We start from the raw sequence: 22,500 nt of genomic DNA, 5'->3' as shown, positions 1-22,500 counted from the left end.
TTACCACTTTTTTCGTAGCGAATTTGCAGCAAGAATGGACAAAGAAGGAGATCATAAGACTGATGGGGGATCTAAGCATTTGATGGATAAAGAAGCGGCTTCTCGCATCCAGGCGGCGGAGGCAAAACAACATGGCGGCGGGGTCGAGAAAGGAGGCTTCGCTTCGCGTGCTCAGTCCACTGCTGACAAGCGTGAAAACCAGAAAAACTAGACAAGCATGAAGACAAGAACAACTAGAACTTAAAAGTAGATCGTGAAAATCAAAATACGAGCACCTTAAAGGTAGAAATGTGTAATTCGGCTAATGTGGCACAACTGTCTAGCCGTAGAATCGTTAAATGTATGTAGCGTTGTTCTTTGATTAAACGATTACAAAAAAAGGTAGATACCGTTGATGCTTTTCCTAGAATCTCACGGGTCATTAAACATCTCTCCCCTGGCCGGAGCTAATTCCCAGAAAATCAGCTTTTCCGGGAAAAGATCCAGCCTTTGTTTCAAAGTTGAGGCTTGTAAACATGTTTATTACAGCCTTTGCATATGGAAATAGGTGTGACGTAATTGTCTACCTCTTAAGGGTAGGCCCTTTCTCAGAAACTCGTGCAGTATACGAATAAACAGGTGACATCTGAGAACGAGACTAATTAGGGTGCTTTCCTTTGTGGTGATCTCGAAAAGGATTAGTGATCTAAGATCACTCAGATCATGGTGCATCAAACGAGCCGATAAATCCACTCTTGTCACGGATTCATCGACTCCTTTGATGTACCATGATCCGCGTGATCTTGGATCACTGATCACCTCAAATGAATGCATCCAAGCTTGACTCCTAGAATTGAAATAATTGAATTGAATCCTGTATCTGATGAAGTCATTTTTCGCTTTTTCACGCATGGTTGTTTGTGGAACAGCCACGTTGTCTTTATAACGAAAAGAAACTACAGGTTGGTTTGAAGAAATGCAATTTATTTTCTCGTGATAAAAAGAGTGTTTTACCCACTCGCAGCGCTTGTTCCAAAAAAAAAAATATCTTGACCACTCGAAAATAAAATTTATATCTACGCGCCGTCTAATGTCTTCTATTTAGCAGCCAGTTAAATATTTCGGTTCCACGAATTCCAAGTCCGATGTCCATACATCGTTAACATTAGTAGATCCATCCCTTTGTTTCAAACTGTTTCCGTAAACAGGTTTTTCACAGCCTCTTTGTACGAACTAGTCATGACAGCCGTTTTAGAAGCACAGTGGCAGGCACATGATCGATGTTAGGTGGGAATGGGTTATCTCCTGCGGAAAACGTCAATGAGCGCTCGACAAAACACACCCTAAGTACTGTGCGAGATTGAGAAGGGATTCACAGAGCTAAGCGAATTCAAAGTACCTTGCTGTATAGACTAACGTCGTGAAATAACTCTCGCGGTCAATGACAGAAAATTTAACATTATCTGCGCTTTGAGCCACTGGAAAAGTTGAAAATTTACATGGACATGTCAATTTTAATTTACAGCATGTAAATCTTGATTTACATTCTTTGTAAATTACAATTTACATGTTAGGGTTTTGTAAAATAAAATTACAGGAAATTTACAGCTTTTAGTACAGCATGTAAATGTTCTGTAAATAGTGATTTACATTGTCTTTGTCGACAATGATCATTTGAAGAACATGTAAAAACCTGTAAAATATTTTACGCACTTTTACAGTATCTGCCTTTGTAAAAAACATGTAAATTGCTTTGCTAAACCATGTGAGGAACGTGTAAATAATTCAAGCGAATGCTGTAAAAAGTCTGGAAATGTTATGTTTGTAACCCTGTAAAAACCATGTAAATGAAAAAAGGGGGCCTGTAAGAAACATGTAAAAACCATGTAAATGAAAAAAGGGGGGCTGTAAGAAACATGTAAAAAGCATGTAAATTAAAAAAGGGGGGCTGTAAGAAACATGTAAAAAGCATGTAAATGAAAAAAGGGGGCCTGTAAGAAATATGTAAAAAGCATGTAAATGAAAAAAGGGGGGCTGTAAGAAACATGTAAAAAGCATGTAAATGAAAAAAGGGAGCCTGTAAGAAACATGTAAAAAGCATGTAAATGAAAAAAGGGGGCCTGTAAGAAACATGTAAAAAGCATGTAAATGAAAAAAGGGGGCCTGTAAGAAACATGTAAAAACAATGTAAATGAAAGAAAGGGAGCCTGTAAGAAACATGTAAAAACCATGTAAATGGAAAATCTAGAAGTTGCACGGGTGCGACACCGCACTAATTAAGCTGTCTTCTTGTGAACTTTCCGCGCATCCACAACGACAAAATAAAACTAGAATTGTTACTGCACATGCAGGCGTCCCAAGCTTACGTCTCTAGAAAAGAGAAAAATTAATTCTCGGACGTACGTATTTATTCATGCAGGACCATGAAAGCGTCACGTGTTGTGTGAGTTCAAGACGGAAAGAGCCCTGGTGACCGAATTTGAACTGACGCGGAGTTAGGTTAGGCAGGGAACCATAAGGGACACCCAACGACCGCTCCCTCTCGAATGCTTTTCAACGCTGTTTTAGGTTATCTGGTGTACTTTCAAAGCTCTGTAGGTTAATTTTAGGTTGCGCAAAAAAAAATTTATCTGTTCGGTTATTCTACAGGAGCTTGAGTATTCTCGAACTTATTAGGGCTTTTTTGTCCATTTCCCGAAAACGTTAGGTCTTATCGCCTTTCCGAAAATGATAGCTGACTTTTTTTCGGTACCCAAAATGACATTTTTAACAATCCGAAAACAACAAACATTAAACTTCTCATATCGCGAAAGTTCGAGGTCACAGTTGTGCCCCTGAACCGCTGAGAATGAACGAAATATCATCGATTTAGAGCGTTAAATATTCCGAAACATGAACATTCTACAAGTAAGATTAATACAACTAAGTCTGCCCTTGCATGTTCACTGTTTCTTTGTTTTTTTGTTTTTTTGTTTTTTTTTTGGTGATTTCTACCGTTTTGTGCTTTCATTGCCATCACTGTTATCCCAGTCCGTTTATAAGAGCATACCAGCTTTGTGAGTGCCCGATCTCCAACAGGCGGGAATCAGCGGTCTTCATGTTAGGTACCAGGTTCTCTCGGTTCTCCCGCCATGTTTGGCAGTTCGTTGGAACTTACATCGAACTCGAGCTCTCTTTTAGCGGGCCAAAAGCCACTCTACCTTCGCTTCGTCACCGTGCACGGTTTCAAGGCAAAGTTTACCGTTACCCAGAAGTTGAAGATAGCGATTACAGGCAACAAAAACGACAGGTAAGCAAGTTTTGCATAAATTGAACGAGCAGAGTAAAGTAACGTCAAGATACGTATACATTTCGTTTTGCCTTTGGTTGTGAATGTGTCATTATCAAGGAGAGGTGACATTGCTTGTGGAATCGACTTTGTCGATGTTTACCTGCCGTGCATAAAGAGCTTTATTATCTGTTATTATCTGTTCTCGATAACTGAGCATGAGCATGCGACATTTGTTATTGGCTTATATGCACCTCGTGATTCTTTCTGATGCATGCTCTTGTAAGGTTATGTTGCCCTCTGATGTGAATGCTAGTAAGCTAAAATGTAATGTGCCATCTTCAGCAGAGAAATTTCTCTTATGCTAGAGTAAGTATTCTGAAGTTACTCAAGTGTCTACAGTTGTACCTACATGCAAGTTACAATATGCTGTTATACACAACTGTACATGGACATTACACCCACTGGTGCTGATACTGTAGTAAGTTAAATGTTGTGGTATTTTCTTTCACAAAAAAAAAACACTATGATACTTTATAAAGAGGTATACATGTACCTCAAACTGTTGTGAAAACTACACAGGACTTGAAAAAAAGGAAGAGTAACTTGCCCAGGCAGGAATATCTACTTGTCTTGGACGACACAGTATAGTCAATCGATTATTTCATAACAATCAATAGAAATTAGTCAATGATATCAGAAATCAATAAAAGGATTCGTCATGAGTCATCGATTGTGATCAAATTTTCAATAACCATTATCAATTTTGCTGATACTAGCTTATCTTTTAAGCAACATTTAATAAGAAAGAAATGAACAAAAGATTTAAAGTGAAATATGAAATCATGAATACAATTGCATAAAAACATAACATTGTATCTCGTAAACAGAATATTTTGCTGGCATACATGTATCAGGGACTATGTTTTGGGGGTTTTTGGTAGTGCCTTTGAAATCTACATAAAAAAGTTACAATCAAACATTGTGTTGAGGGACACAATTTTTCTACAGTTTAGGTGAACTAACAAAGAGAGACCAACTTTCAATTGATTCTCTAATGACTGATAGATTTGGTAAAGTCAAACTGATAACTTAAAACTTTTCTAGCATGTGAGTATAAATTTCATTTCATTGATCAATAGCACTGATAACACTTACATTAATTTCAATTTATTGATTTATATCAATTTATGGATCTATTTCAATCGATTGCCTTACCCTGGGATGACCAGACAGCACTTTAGAGCCCTGTCACAGCTGTACATTTTACTTGTATGAAATTGGGCTCTTACCAAATACATGTAGGTTTCATGTGTCATGCATCTGTTCATGCATCTGTAGCAGGGCAGGAAAAAAATTGTAAGTCACTTGCCCAGTGGGCCAGTCAATTTCAGTTTTCACTTGCCCCACTTAAATATTAGCTGCCAGTGTGGTGGCCAGTAAGGAAATCAGAGGACAAATGCGAATGAAGTACACTCGGATTCCAAACTATTTCTTGCTTTCAACCTAATAATTAACTAATCTTTAGGTCTTAAGTTTTGAAATGGAATGACTGGAAATTATCATTTATCAAGCTGGCATTTTTAGTCAGACTCACAAGACTACTGACGCTACATTGTAATTTCACTTGCCCACTGGGCCACTGAACTTCTATTTTCGCTTGCCCAAGAGCAAAATTTACTTGGCTGAGGAAATCAGACCTGGGTTTTTTCTTGCCTTGAGTAGATCACAGATAACATCAAAATGTGGTAAAAACAAAAAATAGTCACATAAGCCATTACCAGAGTGTGTCACAGAATTTGTGAATTTTTCAGGCGTGTGTCACTGATGTTTTTACCACATTTTGATGTCTTCTGTGATCTATTACTGAACAGATGCACGACAACATAGAATCTGTCTGCTTTGTAATACATAACAAAGAAACAAAAACAAACTTTTATGACATCATCTGTACCTTTGTCCACCAATAGAGCATAAGTGTACGTAAGAAACAATCAAATTGTGCCTGCAAATAACTCGACTTATTATTTAAACATTGTTTGATAGGAGTTTGATTTATTGTGCATGAATATTACAATGTAGGAGATAGTGAACATTGAATAGTTACTGCCACAGATTTTGAGTTTAGTTCTTCTACATCCTCTGACATTCAGTGCCTTCCAATCAGAGATGCAAATTTTTTGTCACACAGTAGCTACAGATGTAGATGTAAGATCTGTTTGATTGATGAATATTCAGGGCTCAAAACAATGGCCGGTCAACGGGCAATGTCTGGCCAGAATGGTGACTTGACTGGCCAAAAACTTCACTCGCCGGTCATGTTGACCAGTCATGTCATGTTGAGACGGTCACGTTGTTCATTCTTGAATAAACAATCAAATCCCCAACTGTAAATCTGAGAGTTTTTATCTCTTTTTTATTATGACCTCTAACGAAAACACACACCAATGCATACATGTATCTGTTTGAACGGCTAAAGACCATTCACTTGCTGTTTGTCATGCATTCAAGATTGATAGGAATGCCATTCGAGTGACTGGGGTTAAATCTGTTCAGAAAAATATTAAGCCAATCTTTAAACGGTCTAGCAGTGACTGGAACAAACAAACTATATTTGTGGGTTTAATTTGGCTCACATTATGTGTAATTGATTTTTTCGTAAATATCTTGACCAGTCAGAAAAGAGACATGACCGAGCTAAAATTACTTTGGCCGGTCAACATGACCGGCTACAGTCCGATTTCAAATGTCACAGTATAAATTGGAATGATAAGAAACAAAATAATAACTCCAGTGTAAAATTCGCTGATTGATATCATACATAGAATTTGCTGATTCATACTCAGCCATAACTTATCTTATTTAACGAAATGTTTTATGTTACTTGTAGGATGAAGTAAAATCGAGAGTGGTCAATACATGCATACTCCTTGGCATTGATGCTTGATCAGGAAAAAATCAGCCACTGAGAAGTCTACCGTACCTATGACTCTATAAGGGGTCCAAGGTCCATTTCTTGAAGGCCCTGGAAACTTTTCGGGCCCACAAAGCCATCTTTAATTGAGCTGTGTCTAAAAACTAAGAGCTGTGTATGCCTGAAACTTCTTGTGTGAAGGAAACCTCTGTTCATATTGAGAATAAGCGAATAAAACAGCTCTGTAAGCATAAGATTTCAGATTTTGGTATGGCTTTCTGGGTGCGAAAACTTTTTGGGACCTTCGAGAAATGGGCCCCTGGTGCATTACAGTCTAACATGGTGATCTTCAACACTTTCTGGCATAAATTCAACCACTTTAAACATTATTTTTAATGCTTTGAAGTATCACCTACACTGTACCTGGTTAGTGAATTAGCATTAAATTTGAATATCTTAGATTGCTAGGTTGATACTTATTGTTCAATACAGCAGCTATAAGATTTCATCATTAAAAGCAAAGGCTATGTTTACATACATGTAGTACCAGAACAATAATTTATTAACTTATGATGTGTTATGGGAACTATGGTACTAGATAGGCCTTTCAATTTCAACAGGTCCCTATGAATTTTTTTTTTTACAGTACAGTTTTTTTTTATCACAAAAAGAAAAAGTAAAATTTTGAATATTGTTTACAGTGAATGTTTTGTCAGGGGTCCAAAATGTTTGTCCTGTTTGGATTCCGTACAGTTTTGGAAAAAGAAGGAAACTGTGACTTTGTAAACATAGCCTAAAAGATGTCAGAAGCCTTGTTTTATGTTATGCAATGTAGTATTCCTTTGGCATGAATGTTTTTATGATGAATTTAAAATGTCAATCTCTATCTTTTGGTAAATGTTTTTTCTCCCTATTTTCTGTTATTTCAAAAGAACAATTCACTCTATGAAAAAAGTTGATCAATATTTCACACTTACATTGCAGTAATTTTCGTAATAAGGTAAAGGTAAAGACTGCATATGAGTCACATGGCCCAACAGACTGGAGCTTATCCCGCTTTCTGTAGCAGGAAGCGACTAGGACTATTTCTACTCCCCCTGGATGAGATGCCAGTCCATTGCAGGGTTACCCCACCATTAAACTCGCTGGTACCCACTTATTCACCTGGGTGGAGAGGCACTGAGAGTAAAGTGTGTTGCCCAACAACACAACAGAATGTACCTGCCTAGGGCTTGAACCCGGACCGCTCGATCAGGAGTTGAGCGCACTACATGTAACTACGAGGCCATCGTGCCTCCCACATTTTTCATAATAATTATTAAGGCTAATTTAATCCTGCATTAATTACTTAGTAAGAAAAAAAAAACAGTTTATTCATTCGTTTTATGACAAAGGTATTATCATTATGTTACATTTGACTTTGTGAATTTAGTATATATTTAAGACAGGTATCCATTTGCAAACAATTTTAATTTCACTAGTTGTAGCTGACAACAGTATAGTTCTTAATCATTTTATTATTTATGAATTAAATAGAGTTGAATATGACATGGTTTTGCACAATCTTGAAAAGGTCTTGAATTTTAGTAGTCTTCTTGAAAAGTGCTTGAATTCGGTTAAAGGAGCTCAGTCATGGTATTTTAAAATATTTTGGCCATGCACAAAATTACATTTAAGTCGTCTTGTTATAGATAGAAAGAAAAGAAAACATGTTTTATTTGTTGCAATGAGTACATTGTAAACCTTATTCATGGCATATAAAAACTATTTGAATTTTACTGAGTTTGTTCTGATTGCAATAAATTTCTGATTCTGTATAAATTTGCATGTTTTCTACTATTATAATTAAGGTCCACAGATTTGATTACAATAAAACAGTACATTCCATGCATTTTTCTTCAAGTTATTATTTACAAGTTATTAATCGCACAGGGTTTCTCCCTCCCTTTTTCGATTTACATGTTATTTACAGGCTCCCTTTTTACATTTCCAGGTTATTTCAAGGCTCCCTTTTTTGATTTACATGTTATTTACAGGCTCCCTTTTTCAATTTACAGGTTATTTACAGGCTCCCTTTTTTGATTTACATGTTCTTTGCAGGCTCTCTTTTTCAATTTACAGGTTATTTACAGGCTCCCCTTTTCAATTTCCATGTTATTTGCAGGTTCTCTTTTTCGATTTCCATGTTATTTACAGGCTCTCTTTTTCCGTTTACATGCTATTTACAGGCTCCCTTTTCCGATTTCCAAGTTATTTACAGGCTCCCTTTTTCGATTTACACGTTATTTACAGGCTCACTTTTTCAATTTCCATGTTATTTACAGGCTCTCTTTTTCCATTTACATGTTATTTACAGGCTCCCTTTTTCGATTTACATGTTATTTACAGGCTCCCTTTTTCGATTTACATGTTATTTACAGGCTCCCTTTTTCGATTTACATGTTATTTACAGGCTCCCTTTTTCGATTTACATGTTATTTACAGGCTCCTTTTTTCCATTTACATGTTATTTACAGACTCCCTTTTTCGATTTACACGTTATTTACAGGCTCCCTTTTTTGATTTACACGTTATTTACAGGCTCCTGTTTTCATTTTCCATGTTATTTACAGCCTCCATTTTTTTTATTTACATGTTGTTTACAGCCTCCCCTTTTTATTTACATGTTATTTACAGTATTATGGCAGCCTCCCTGTATTAAATTTACATGTTATTTACGGGTTTCCAGGTTGAATCACAAGAAATTTACAGGCTATTTACAGTATTTGCAGGAACAGTTTACATGTTATTTACATGATCTTAGCCCTTTGCTTTGAAACATTTACAGTGTTTTCTTCATCATTTACATGTTTCACTTGAAACATTTACATGTTTTTTACATGAAACCTCCAAAACATGTAAAAGGGGAAAAATCATGTAAATTAATCTTTACAGTCTCTTTTTGATTATTTACATGTTAATTACATGTTATTTACATACTCTGTAAATTTTCAACTTTTCCAGTGAGCTGTGAGTTGAGTCAACATGGTCAAGCTAGCATATAAAATATGTGGTTCACTTTTCCTTTTATATATAACCATAAAATTAAAAAATAGATTTCATTTAACTAAAGGCTGTTCCCATACCCTCCATGGATGGTATTTGCGTTTCCAGGAAGTCAGAGTAGCTGGTAAACAGACAGTTAGTGTTCCGAGAAAATAGGTCTATTCTTACATGTGGTCAAAGTCGAACTCTTGAACTCTTGAAAATGGGCACACGGTTTCTGCCTCAAACATAACACAATAATATAATTTTATTCAAGGTTATTCCTTTCTTCGCCTCGTTCGGTTCTACCGGGATGCGACTCTCATTTCATCGAAAAATAGCGATCATTACATTTATATCACTACGGGTCAAGGTTGGAATTGAGTATGGTTTCGCCTCCGATCACGCTATCTGCTCTACGGTCGCCTACGTCCCTTATACAAAGCAAAATGTTCACAACGAAGTAAAAAAATAACAGAAAGGCTTAATTTATTTTTGTAATGGAAAAGCTATAAACAATCGATACCTAACGAATTGTTAAAGATCGTTTTAAAATAATGCCAAAATTTACTGCGCGTTCTTAGATGTTACAGTCCCTTTAGAAGTCGCGAGGACAGTTTAAATGGCATGTCTTGTGTTGGCCTTTAAGCATTTTCTTTTCGATGATTATGAATTTTTAAGAGGTAAAGTTTATTTCCTATGGATATATCCATTTTTCCTATGGATAACTTAGTAACAATCAAATACCTAACGAACTGTCAGTGATCGTTTTGAAATAGCACCCGTCACTGCGCGTTGTTTTATGTTACAGGACATTTAGAAGTCAGGACGGAAGTTAGAACGGTATGTCGGCGTCTTGATCTGGCTTTTATTCTTCCGCAGCATTTTCTTTTCCCCGATTGTGAATCTTTAAGAAGTAAAGATAGCCTACTGCATCTCCAGCCGCGAGCAGGTCGCTCTCGGTCGGGTGCCAGGTTAAGCCCCAGATCCCCGAGGCTGCGTAGAAAACTTGAATTTGCTGACAGGTATCGCAGTCCCAGATGCAGATCGTCTGGTCCAAAGCCCCGCTCGCCAGGAACTTGTCCTCGGGTGAAAAACTGACCATCCTGATTTCAGACTCGTGTCCTGCCATTTCGCAGATCTTCTGCCAGGTACTGATGTTCCACAAGCGCACCAACTGATCTTTTGAACACGTGGCTAGCAACTGCTCGTTGTGTGAAAACGTGGCGCATGTCACCCAATCAGGTTGCGTAACAGTGGTCACGTACTCATAGCTCCTGCCGTCCCATATTCGAGCTGAGTTGTCTATGGAACTCGTCAGGATAAAATTTCCAGAGCTCGAAAACTCGGTGTACTGGCAGAAGCGCTCATGCCCACCCAATGTCAACATCTTTCTTTGTGTCTCTAAATCCCAGACGATTGCGCCATTCGTGAATTCACCCACTGAAACTAGCCGCTTGTCATCATGGGAGAATCGAAGGCACCAGGGCAACATGGCTTCACCACACTCCAGCACAATGTTGTCCTTGCCAGTCTCTCGAGACCAGATGCGGATTTTGAGCTCGTCTCCACCACTGGCGACTTGGGTCGAGTCACGTGAGAAAGTGCAAGCACGAACACCACAGGAGAATGTTCTTTTCTGTTCGTGACCCTCATAGATCAGGGAAGCTTCAAACGTCTCCATATTCCAAACACAAACCTAATATTTAAAACCACAGTAAATTAAAAATTAACTTGCAACATTTCATAACCTCCAGACTAGGGGGCTGTTTCTCGTAGGTCCCGAAAAGTTTTCCCATCCGGAAAGGCGTGGCAAAATCTCAAAACTTATGATAATTACAGAGATGTTTTATCACATATTCTTAACATAAACAGAGGTTCTCTTTATACAAGGAGTTCCAGGCATGTACATTTCTCCGTTTTTAGATACAGATTATCTAAACGTGGCTTTGCGGGTCCGAAGGGTTTCCGGGGCTTTCGAGAAACGGGCCCCTGACCTAAGATCTCAGTAATTAGTGTTTAAAAAGTAACAAAAACCACCGAAAAAGTTAGTAAAATCGCCTCATATCTCGACTGACAGTTATCATCTTAACCAATCCTCTGCTATTCTACGCTCCTACAAGGATTTCTTCGAGATTTCTCTTCAAGGTTTGTTCCCACTTACGACACATGCATTATTTTGCTTGCGCGAGGAACCCTACAACCCTAATTTTTCTTGTTTTATGAATCTCTATAAATGATGGTGTTAGCTTCGAACCAATCAAGTCCTTTGTTTAAAATACACACGACTGCCAAGTCAGGTTATAACAACTTTTGCCGAAAAAAATCCCTTCCATATTTCATACCTTGAAGTCATCCGAGGCAGAAGCCAGCCATTTTCCATCGTCAGAGTATGCCACACTCCAGCAACGTTCAGCATGAAAACGCGCGTCCCGAAGATTTTCTGCGGCAGTGACGTCCCAAACGCGCACGGTTTTGTCACAGGCAGCGGACGCTAGTCGACTCGCGTCTTCATTAAAGGCCACATCAATCACCCAGTTCGAGTGACCGCCGAGCAAGGCAAGGGTCCTGGAACTACCATTGACTTGTTTACCACTGACGTCATCAAAGTTTGCGTCAAAGAGAGTAACGGTGTGATGGGCTGAGGAGCCGGCAGCCAATCGCATTCCGTGTTGGGTTTGAGCAAAGGCCACCGTAGAGGCGTCGTTCGGGAGATTAAACGTCCAAATCTTCGCACCACTGTTAACGTCCCACAAAATGACGTCACTGTCCACACACGCGGAAGCAAGGTACTTTCCATCGGGAGTAAAGCATACTGACCAAACGAGGGATTTGTACTCCAGATCCTTTAGGCCTTCCAAACTGTCTTTAACAGGGAAATTTGGGTTATCGTCTCGCTGATGTCCCTCCAAGGTAAGTCTGATGGAGCTCTTGTTAAGGTCCCATATGAAGAGTTCCAGATTGTCCCCGCACGAGGCAGCAACCGAATCATCTACGGGGGACCAGGCACACGATATAGGGGAACTTCTGTGTCCAGGAAGTGTCGCCAGGTTCTTACCGCCGCTTAGGTCCCAAAGTTTGAGGGTCTTGTCTTTAGAAGACGAAAGTAATCTTTGCCCATCTTTGGAGAAGGCAATGCATGTTACTCGTTCTTCATGTCCCTCAAGGATCCTTAAAAGATAGCAAGAATTATTATCCGATGACGAAGCTGTAAATGGCACATCAAAGTATTTCCGTCAGTAAAAGCTAAGGTATGCAATTGACGAAGAGTATAGGGGAACTTATGTTTACAGTATTTACCGTTTTAGCGTGGTTTCCTGATCGAGCTACGATCAACTCTGAATATTAAAAGGGCTTGGTATAATTAACTGTACCAATAAATTTAAACTTCATGTATTAATTAAGAACGTATGAAAAATATTTGCAAATCTTAAGGCTAGAGCTTCAAATGACATCAGTTACTAGGTTTGACAGACTCGTTCAATGTTTGGGATCAATTCCCACGAAATATATCTTCACGCAAAGTCGCAGGGTAACGAGGCAAAACGAAAAAAAAACAAAACAAAACAAAAAGGAAAATGACCTCTGCAAGGAATACCTTGCAGCAATCCATTTTCGTTTAACACTAATACATCCTCTTTCGTTTTCTCTCCGATAACTACCCCATTGTCATGCACTTTTTTTTTTGTTAAATAGTATAAATAAGTACTATATCTCTCAGATAGTCGCAGGTCAAAGACATACTCATCAGTCGCCGCAGTGTAGGAAAATGCTAACCTTATAGTTTCATTGCCTGGAAATTTCCAGAGCCGAATGGTTTTGTCTGCTGAGGCGGATGCCATCATTGAACCATCAGGTGAGAGCCGTACACACGTGACAGCTCCCTGATGGTCTTCAAGTTGGGCATGCAGCTCCCCGGTTTGACTGTTCCAAACTCGGATGGTCCCATCAGCTGATCCAGACAACAAGGTCCTGTTATCTCTCGCGAAACATGTGGATAGAACGCTCTTGGAGTGTCCACTGAGTTCGAGCTCAAAGGCTTCGGGGACCTGAGGTTTGTTTATCCATTCCACCCACCCCTCTGGGGCAGCGATGTTGTTCGGGTCGGGTTGATCAAATTTCTGACGTATTTGCTCTGCTTGTTTTGCGATCCACCCGTGTTGAGGGTACATGGCTGCCTGCTGGTATGTGAGGGCGGGAAAACGGCTCAAGATATGTACCTGGCTGCGTAAGAATCCCAAAATATCTTGAAGATCTTTAATCACCTATAGGCAAACAGTCAAAGTGAAAGCTAAGTTAGTTCTTAGATAAAAAGATGAGTAGTTAAGCTAATAAGGACATCACTGGGATTTAAATATACTTACAACTGGTGACTACGTCAGATTAAAATTCTAATTGCTTTACGTTCAGATCCGACTCTTCGACCTTATTTTCTTCAAGGGTAAGCACATGAAATTATTGGAAACCTAAATTACAGTCACACACTAATATGTGCACCCGAGCATGATTATACACAATGCCAGCCTTCCTACATTTATTACAGAGCCGAATAAATATTGAAGATTTGTCTTTATTTTTGTTTGTTTGTTTCTGCAATAAAAGCAATAGCGAGTTAATTATTTCCGCAGTGTAAGCACGTTTGTTAATTCATCTGATCCGATTTTAACTCCATTGTGTTCATTGCTTGGCCAAGTCTTAAAGTGCATGGCTGCCGGCTGGTTTATTGTATAATCCAGTGTATCATTAGGTTGCAATATACGAGAACGGAAGCCCAGACCAGAAGTTTGACGTCAAGAGAAGGCAAGAGCCTCGCTCTAAGCTCTCCTTTCGTAATAGATAATCTAAAGGGAAAGAAGAACTTCTCGAGATGAAATAAGACTTTCTATAAAGCAGCAAAAAACACGCTTCATACATCAAACTTTGAATACCTCAGGATCAGCGTCTTCACTAACAGCACAACCGACTGCCTTAGTGGCCTCCGCGAGAAGCTCATATCCCATTCCCGCCATGCACTTCGCCTGGACAAACTTTAAATCTCCCAGAGTACTTCGCAATCCGTCAAAGTCGCGCGCCTCGAGAAGTGCCACGGGAAGTCGGTCCAGTTTCCTAAGGTTGAGAGCGACCGAGGAGTAGGCGTGAGGTTGCGCAGGAATGGCACGTTCATTGCCATATTTTTCGTGATACTCTCCGAAGAAGTATTTAGCAATTTTGCTGTGAGTTTCTCTGTGACGATCACCTTTGAGATACCTTTCTTTGGCAACTTCGAAGAATTGCCTGTAATAATATAAGATTTGGTAAAGCTTTAATGTTGTTAGTGTCTGAAAATAACTTTTAATAGCAAATGGACCGAGGGAAGTACAGTTCAGGAAGTTGTTGAGCGATTAATTTCAAAAATCGGAATTGCACTGTATACGAGGCCGATTTAAAGTTATGAGCTCCAATCAGATTCATGTGCAATTTGGAATGAATAAGCAAGAGTAACTTTTCAAAGACTAACAAAATTGCACGAGCCTGTAGGGCGAGCGTAATTTGTAGTCTTTGAATCATGCAGTCATTCAAGAAATGCGTCTGAACCACCGGTAGTTACCAGGGAGATGAAGGTATTACTTATATTAATTGTCTTAGGAAGGAAAAGTGGCTATTGGCCTTTTTTTTCCCTCATTTTCTCGAGACACAAGGACAGAAATGTAGAAAGTTTGCCCGACTTTGAATTTCTATATTCGAATTAAAGACTTCGTTCATACGAAATTCATGGCCACAAACCATCAACAGTGTCCCTGGCATACCAATTTCTATCCCAACTAGATCATTATTTCTAGGTGTGCGTTGAAATAAATATGCTTTTATTTTTACTCTTCTATCATGCCCCCTTAAAAAGAAGAAGGGAATAGAAATGTACTTTTGCTCATAATACCTGAGCATTTAGGTTGCAGAAACGCATGTTTACCTGTGATAGAGCGCCAGTAGTGAAACCCCGTACGCACCCCTCTCCACCAAGAAGGGACCAAGATCGTGCTTCAGACGAGCCAGTAGTAGCGGTGGCAAGCGGCGTTTTGGTGGCTGATGCCAGACAAGCACATCCTGTAAGAGTTCCTCGTCGCAGCTCAAAAGATTAAGGATATCGTCTGAATTCATCCCATCAGTCCCAGCGGCCAATAGGCCCAACACTCTTCCCACAAACTTTTCACCGTGGTACTTTTCAAGGTCCTGGTACAGAGAGTGTATCATCCCGGAGACGTCAGGGGCAAGGGTGATGTCAGCGGTTTTTCTGGTAATAAGAGAAGTTTGATTTCTTTTTTAGATTTTTTTTTTTTTCACTTTTAACAAAAGCCCACGAGTCAATAATCTGAATTCTAATAAGCAGTTTCTTCGAAACACATTTTAGGATAAAAACTTAAGATAAAAAACGTCGTCTCGACCTCTCTGAAATCATTTTCAAGTTTAAAAACAGTGATTAAAACTTTTTGCATATATGAGTAGAATTAAGACATGAGAATTTGAAAAGCAATAAAATATGTAAATATGCATTAAGCGTTACAAAACGTTTTGGTGATAAAAACTCTAAAATGACTAAAAACCCTCTTACCTGTATGAAGGCCAAGAGCGACATTTTTTAAAGAGCAAATGCAGGTACAAAGGCAATGGACAGCGGTTAAAAGCCTCTAAAACAAGCTCTATCTGTTCCAGGGTCAGGCTTCTTTTGACTGATCCAAGCCAAACATCTAGGAGAGCAGGTCCATCACGCATGTCGAGCCGCGTCACCTGACATAAAAAAGATACACGAGCTGTCTTCCTTGAGAAACAGAAAATTAATTCTGTGCAGGAGCCATAATCGGGGACGGAGACCGTAAGCGCGCGCCATTTCTAGTATTGGGGTTGTCCCCATGATATGGGACAATAATTCTATTTTTAGAACAAATTGCGCCATCGGCTGTGGCACACGCGCGTACATACTGCAAGGATTTTTGCGGAAGTCGCGCGGGGGAAATGGCGTCCGAAATTACCGACATTTTTCATGTTTTTGGCCCACAACTCAACGCGTTTACGTCTGTTGGAATTTTGCTTAAGTATTTTCGTCGTAAGCTGCTCGAGTTTGAGTGAAGCAAGACAGTGTCGAATTTAGGTATGTTTCGCTGTAAGCTTATATATATCGCTGACCAAGTTGTGTTCCGACGGATGCTTCTTTTACATGAGCTGTACATTACTCCACTTTAAATTTCACATATGTTGAACATTAACAGCTTTTCCATTACACAGCAAAAAACTAGCTGGATATATTTAGATATAGCAGAGCTTCAGGACTTCATAGTTTGCTAGCTCCTGTTGCCACACGCTTGCGAGGAATTTGTCAGTCTATCGCGACTGAAAAGTAAAACAAAATAATTGCCAGTTTCAGTTTCGCTTGAATTGTAAGCAACGCTTGATGTTTCATCAAGGCCCAACAACTTAACGTCCGTAGATACTGCTCAGTTTTATTCGTTTAAAAATCCAGTAAATTCTCTGTTGTCGATGAATGAGAGCGTCCGCCGATGCGTGTTTTGTACAATCAGTAAACATGACAAATTGTACTTCCGCCGCACTTTCGTGTGAAAGCGTACATCGAACTCTATAGTTTTTAAATATGTTTAAGATTGATAAATGTTTGAGAACATATTAAAAGCTAAGCTGAAAATATGTGAATAAAGCAGAAATAATCAGCAAAGTTACGATGACGCTTTCTTTAATCAGCTTGGAATAACGATTTCGATTTTGTTGATCGAGTTATCAAAACTCCTTGTCTATTTTCATTTCCGCAGTGTAAAACTTCACTATGCTTATGTTGAAGAAACACACATGATGTTAGTAGCCTTTTTTTCGTTCGTGAAATTTGTTACAGCAGCTCAGCACAAAAGATAACGAAAGAAATCTTTGTCAAGATTTGTTGACAATTGAAAACACCGACTCGGACTTGAAAGTGCACGAGCTGCAGTATGCAAATGAGCTAATTGTACGCGTCAGACTTTCCTTTCAAAAACTTTTGCAAACTCACCAAACAAGCAGAAACAATAAGAAACCGTCAAAACAGGTTTTGGTTATGATTAACCATTGTCTGAGAAACTCACAAATTAACTCGATACCAGAGTAGAGAGTTTTCTTACTATATTCTTAAGTCAGAAGAAACGCAAAAACATACGCGTAAGCTTACAACTAGCGTGAGCAGATCTTATTATTCATTCCCAGCGCGAGATTGAAGTCTTGTTTTCGACCCTGAAAAACCCACCTTTTCCGTTAGCTCACTACATATAAACGCCCTGGTTCGTATTCCCTGCCATCGCTGTGAAAAATACGGAAGAGAATCTCTCAACTCTCACCATTTGATCGCGCAACGTGACAACACCCACGCGATAGCCCCCAACATGTGCGTGAATCCGCCCGGATATATGACGTCAGGATGGCGCAATTTGTTCTAAAAATAGAAAAATTGTCCCATATCATAGGTGCGCGCGAATCCCGAGACTTACGGTCTCCGTTCCCGATTATGGCTCCTGTCGTGTGGATATATACTAACACCACCAAGCAGGATTTGAGATGGAACCCACAGGGAAAGCGGAAGATGGGGAGGCCAAGGAACAGCCAATGGAGGAGGAGGAGGAGGAGGAGGAGGAGGTGAGAGAGGCAGGCCTCAACTGGAAACAGTAAATGGAGAGACGTCCTGAAGGACCTATGTCCCCACGGGGTGAAAGGGTTTAATTCAGTAAGTCAAAAGTTAAATTATATTTCATTGAATTATGTACCTGCAAGAACTGTTTAGCTGGGATTCCAAATGTCTTTAAACGCTGCATACACCCACCCTCCTCAGGGAGAGTTGACACTATCATACAGGCATGCGCAGGTAGTTTACGTGGAAGCCATTCTAAGAAGCGCCTTGCGCCGTCTTCATCCGTCAACTGATCCAGGGAGTCAATCACTACACACAGCGGTCGTTCCTTGGCAGCGTGTGCCATAAATGAGGGAAACACCTCACACAAGCTTTTGTAATCTTCGGGAACCTCGTCGGTAATTCCGTACACTTCTTTGAGTTGTTTACAAAAGCCCTCAGTTAGTGCTCGACCTAAAAGAGAATCAAATTAAGAAACCATATTATTATATGGCAAGGTTGTCATGGGGTAAAACCGAGTGTTCTGATTGATTCTCTCGTGGTCGGAATACTGCCCCAAGGTCTTTTTCGTACTGCCACGACTTCGAACCAATATTCCGCAGTACAGCCCTCGCGCTCGGTTAGTAGGAGGTTATTAACCTTTTCAAATCGAGAATCCTGTCTTTTCTGACCTGGTAACAATATAACTGTAAAGATTAAATTAAGTTTAGGCTAGTAATGTGTGCCATGTGGGTTTAAAATTAACAGAACCGCGAGAGGAGTGGAAAGGAATGAAGAGAAGACAAGAGGAGAGGAGAGGAGAAGAGTGGAGAGGAGAGAAGAGCAACTCAACAAATTTTATAATACCCGTGGACGAATCTGGAGTGGTTCCACAGAACCGATACATTATAGCGAGATTTCCATTCTTGCTCTTTTCTTGTATCTCCATGACAACCTTTGCCATCAGTGACGTCTTGCCAACTCCAGATTCACCGTAAATCACTAACGGCATTACGGAATCGGTTCCAGTCACGTAATTGTGGATAACCTGCAAAATATCTGCTCGGCCCTGAAACGAATGAGTGTGGTCACGACAAAAGAGAGCGTGACGCGTGACTTCTTCCATCAGTGGATTTGGAGGACCGAGGTTTTGCAAGATTTCGTTGATGTGGGATGTAAGGAGCTCTTTGACTCGACTACACATTTCTGATAAGAAAAAAAAAAAAGAAGAAAAAAAGAAAGAAACAAAGGTAAAAAATTATAAACGCATATTGTGATGTCTTCATTCTTTACTTTTTATCAACTACGATTTCCTCCTAGATTGGTTTGGTCGGTTAAATATATAGAATAAGATGAAACAGCGTTCCAGAAAACTATCCAGTAACTCTTGCTATGTCTGTCACTGCCCCTTAAAATCAGGAGTTAAATTCCCTTTTTATAAAGACAATGCTCACAAAGTCGAGTGCTGTGTAAACTTGATTGAGGGTTCCATGTCAATCATTTAGTCTGTGGACGATCGAACATTACTTTTATGTGTACTGTCTATGTTGTACAAAGTGACTCGAACTTTAAGTGGGCGAATATAACTTTCGTGTCTGACCAGCGAAGTGAACTGCGTTGCATGAGCATAGTTTGTGTGGCAGACATAAAACGGGAGAGACGGAGAGATAGAGTGGGTGGAAGGAGGGGGACTTGTTGTTTCCATTTCTTTTTCATTAATTTCGTGAGGCTGACAGTTTTTTTTACCTGTAATATATTGCTCGTGTTCATCGTTTTGAATTCCTTCATGATGCCATCTCAAGTTAGTAAACTTTAGTATGCGTCCAACTTCCAGTGAGGCTGGAATTCGCTGCTCCTTTAGTTCTGACAACAGCTGAACGCATTCCAAGTCTATGTTGCCATCTTCCTATACGAACAAGAAGGCTGGTGTTTGCATTTTATATGTCATTAGCTATAAGAATCAAGAACTCGTTTTCTTAGTTTAACTAAAGACGCAGTGTTTTGGGTTTTACATTGTATTTCGCGCTTAAATAAGTTTGGTCGAGATTTTATTTTTTTTTATTATCCTGCAATCAAAACAAAAGTACAACAACAACAAAACCAGAAGTAGTGAACTGTCAACTAAAAGGGGAAAAAAGGAAATACCAGAATGACAATTCTGATTTCTTGACAGCCTATCACGATATCAAAATTAATGACCTGCCGTTTACCTCCAACCTTATAATTCGGCACTTCGTCTCCTCAACAGTTGCCAAATTGGCTCTTAGAATCTCTCATATTCAATTTAACTGTTCAGAGAAATCTGACGAATTTGGCGAGGTTCGGAACATTTTGATGAACAAACAATAAATCGAACTAAACGAAAACCAAAGTTTAATTCATGTATTATTTAAGCCGACTCAAAATTCCTATTGGGTGCATGTACGTGAGTTCGTACGTAGGAAATAAACGCGGACTGCCGCGAATTATCGTATGATCGTTAGCACATTTCGGTGGAGCTTTTAAAGCGCACTGTAAATTTTCGGTGGCACATTTCGAATTTCCAGAAGTACTCTATGAACTTTGAGAAGTAATTGGAATTATGATAAGGGCCAGCATAAGCGCTTGTTGGCTTGATTCGAATTGTTTAACCTTATGGTGACTTTTAAGCCTTGAGCCAAACGGGCGTGACCTAATAGAGAGGAGGTGATGTATCAGTGAGTTACAAGAGATGGCATCACGTCTATTTTTGAAATCAAAAAAAGAGGAACTTTCTATAGTCTGCAAGGAGACTGTCCCCTTAACTGCTCGAGCAGTTAAGAAAAATACAATGCTTGATGTAACTGCCGTTTGTTTACAGTTAGCATTTATTTACTGCTGTTTGCTTGCGGTTAGCATCTAAGGGGTGAAGCCGAAGACGATAATATTTGTCTTTCCATGAATTACATGCCCACATTTTTTACTTTTTACAATCTGATCTGGTTTTTGAAATTGTAAATCCCTTTTCGTGAATATCTAATCCAATTTCCAGTTGCCCAATTTTAATGCCTTTCACGTTAACATACATTCACCTCAGGACAGTATAGTTTTTCCTGTCTGTTGAACCCGGGTTAGTCATTTCAAATTTCAGGCGCTTATACCAGGCTGTCCTTCATGTAACGTGAATATAGATGACTGATTGACGATGGTAATGTCGAGAATGACGATAACGATAACGATGTCGATAGTGATGAGGACGAGAATGGCATTTTGTTCCATCTAGAAGATGCTGTATGTTTACGTAACAACTTGTTGCTGGCTGAATAATATAAGGAATTATAAACCCGAATTGTCTAGCCATCATTGATGATCAACTTTAGACGTCGTTTAGAATATAAATACCTAACAGATTGAAGTACCCAATAGAGATATCATTCATATTTAAGATCTCAGAAGGTGTTGTAAATGTTAATCGTTAGCTAATATCTTTTTTTTTTTTTTTGGTTTGCAAAAAAAAAAAAAGAAAAGAAAAGAAAAGAAAACACTTCTACCTGCAAGTTAACGAAATTTCTGGCGGCCTTGTCCTTTTCGTTAATGTGATCAAACCTGCGGTCAATAATGAGAGAACGCTGACTGGCCTCCGGATCCAACACGACGGCCGTTTCTACCTCGCTCTGAGTGACAGATACCGTGTACTTCTGCTTTTCATTCTCCTCCAGATCAGCCTTCTCTGCCGCTGATCGCAGCTGAGTCAATATACACTTCTCTACTTTACCCCAGTCCTCCCAAGCCTTAGAGATCTCGTCTTTATCGGCTGATTTGATGCCGGGAAACTGGCTCGAGATCGGCTGCAGGAGATAACACGCCGGAACGGAGTTATCATCGAGGAGATACCAGGTGGTAATCAACTCACGATCTGATTGGTCAATCAATTGGAGAAGAGATTCAAACTCGTCAGCGTTGACTGACGGGGGCAGCGGTCTCCAACCGTATTTGTCTCCTAGTATGGCAATAAAAGCGATGCCAAGTGAAGTTTCCTGGCAACGTTTTATCTCTTCCATACAAATGTTCACAACTCGATGATCGTCCACGGACTCTTGACGCACACCTAAAAGAGCAAGTGAGCAGCACACGTGAGCTTGTAATTTAGTATTCAGCTTTTATTGCTTTTGGGCTAGCGGCATTGTTTCTGTTGTTTCCACTATTGTTCTCTCAAAGGGTATCGAGCCATTCTTATGAGACCCAACCCTTTAGAAGAGAGAAGCGTTGATATAATTCTCAAAATTCATATAATTCTCGAAATTTGCACTTATGGATTGATAACATATTGTTTTTAAAAAGGCTAGGGGAGAGAACGAAACTGTAATAATCATGTAATGGCAGATACAATCCAATTAAAAAACATGAAATTAAGGGTAATAAGATTGCGAGTGTTTGGAAAGGTAGACTTTGTAAAGTAGACTTTTCATCTTTCATATTCCCGCACTTTTGAAACTCTAGATAAATCACTAACAGGAAAAAAAAAAAAAAAAAAAATATATATATTCAAGTATGAACACGCGCACTAAAGTGATAACTCCATTGGATTGTCTCCAGTCACACCACAGAATTGTCGCATGTTGACGGACGTGATTAAATAAATAAATAAATAAATAAATAAATAACAAATGCATGCCAAGGGGCAACACTTATTCCATACCACACATTTCTTTGTAAAATTTGCAATTTTGGGGTTCCATA

The 22,500-nt window shown here is 39.3% G+C and overlaps 1 protein-coding gene and 1 long non-coding RNA gene across 2 annotated transcripts in view; one reads left to right on the top strand and one right to left on the bottom strand.

The window, feature by feature from the left end:
- The first annotated feature begins 1,490 nt into the window (after positions 1–1,490).
- On the top strand, positions 1,491–6,576 carry LOC145487198 (uncharacterized). The gene is made up of 2 exons (XR_014049376.1): positions 1,491–3,268; positions 6,138–6,576. It is a non-coding gene; the product is annotated as an uncharacterized LOC145487198 (long non-coding RNA).
- Positions 6,577–9,649: 3,073 nt separating this feature from the next.
- The window catches only part of LOC145487199 (NACHT domain- and WD repeat-containing protein 1-like), a 19,718-nt gene continuing 6,867 nt past the window's right edge, over positions 9,650–22,500 (bottom strand). The window contains exons 3-12 of the mRNA XM_081465926.1: positions 21,312–21,868; positions 19,549–19,708; positions 18,670–19,008; positions 17,960–18,276; positions 15,772–15,947; positions 15,133–15,453; positions 14,114–14,459; positions 12,963–13,450; positions 11,531–12,356; positions 9,650–10,884 (exon numbers count right to left, since the gene is read on the bottom strand). Coding sequence (XP_081322052.1) covers positions 10,054–10,884; positions 11,531–12,356; positions 12,963–13,450; positions 14,114–14,459; positions 15,133–15,453; positions 15,772–15,947; positions 17,960–18,276; positions 18,670–19,008; positions 19,549–19,708; positions 21,312–21,868 — 4,361 coding nt within the window. The 3' untranslated portion in view covers positions 9,650–10,053. The remainder of the gene's footprint in view (positions 10,885–11,530; positions 12,357–12,962; positions 13,451–14,113; positions 14,460–15,132; positions 15,454–15,771; positions 15,948–17,959; positions 18,277–18,669; positions 19,009–19,548; positions 19,709–21,311; positions 21,869–22,500) is intronic.

The sequence above is a fragment of the Orbicella franksi genome, chromosome 5 (assembly GCF_964199315.1).
Source record: "Orbicella franksi chromosome 5, jaOrbFran1.1, whole genome shotgun sequence".
In the NCBI taxonomy this organism is placed as follows: Eukaryota; Metazoa; Cnidaria; class Anthozoa; order Scleractinia; family Merulinidae; genus Orbicella; species Orbicella franksi.
Note: the sequence above shows the minus strand (reverse complement) of the source record. Positions and strands in the feature narration are given on the sequence as shown.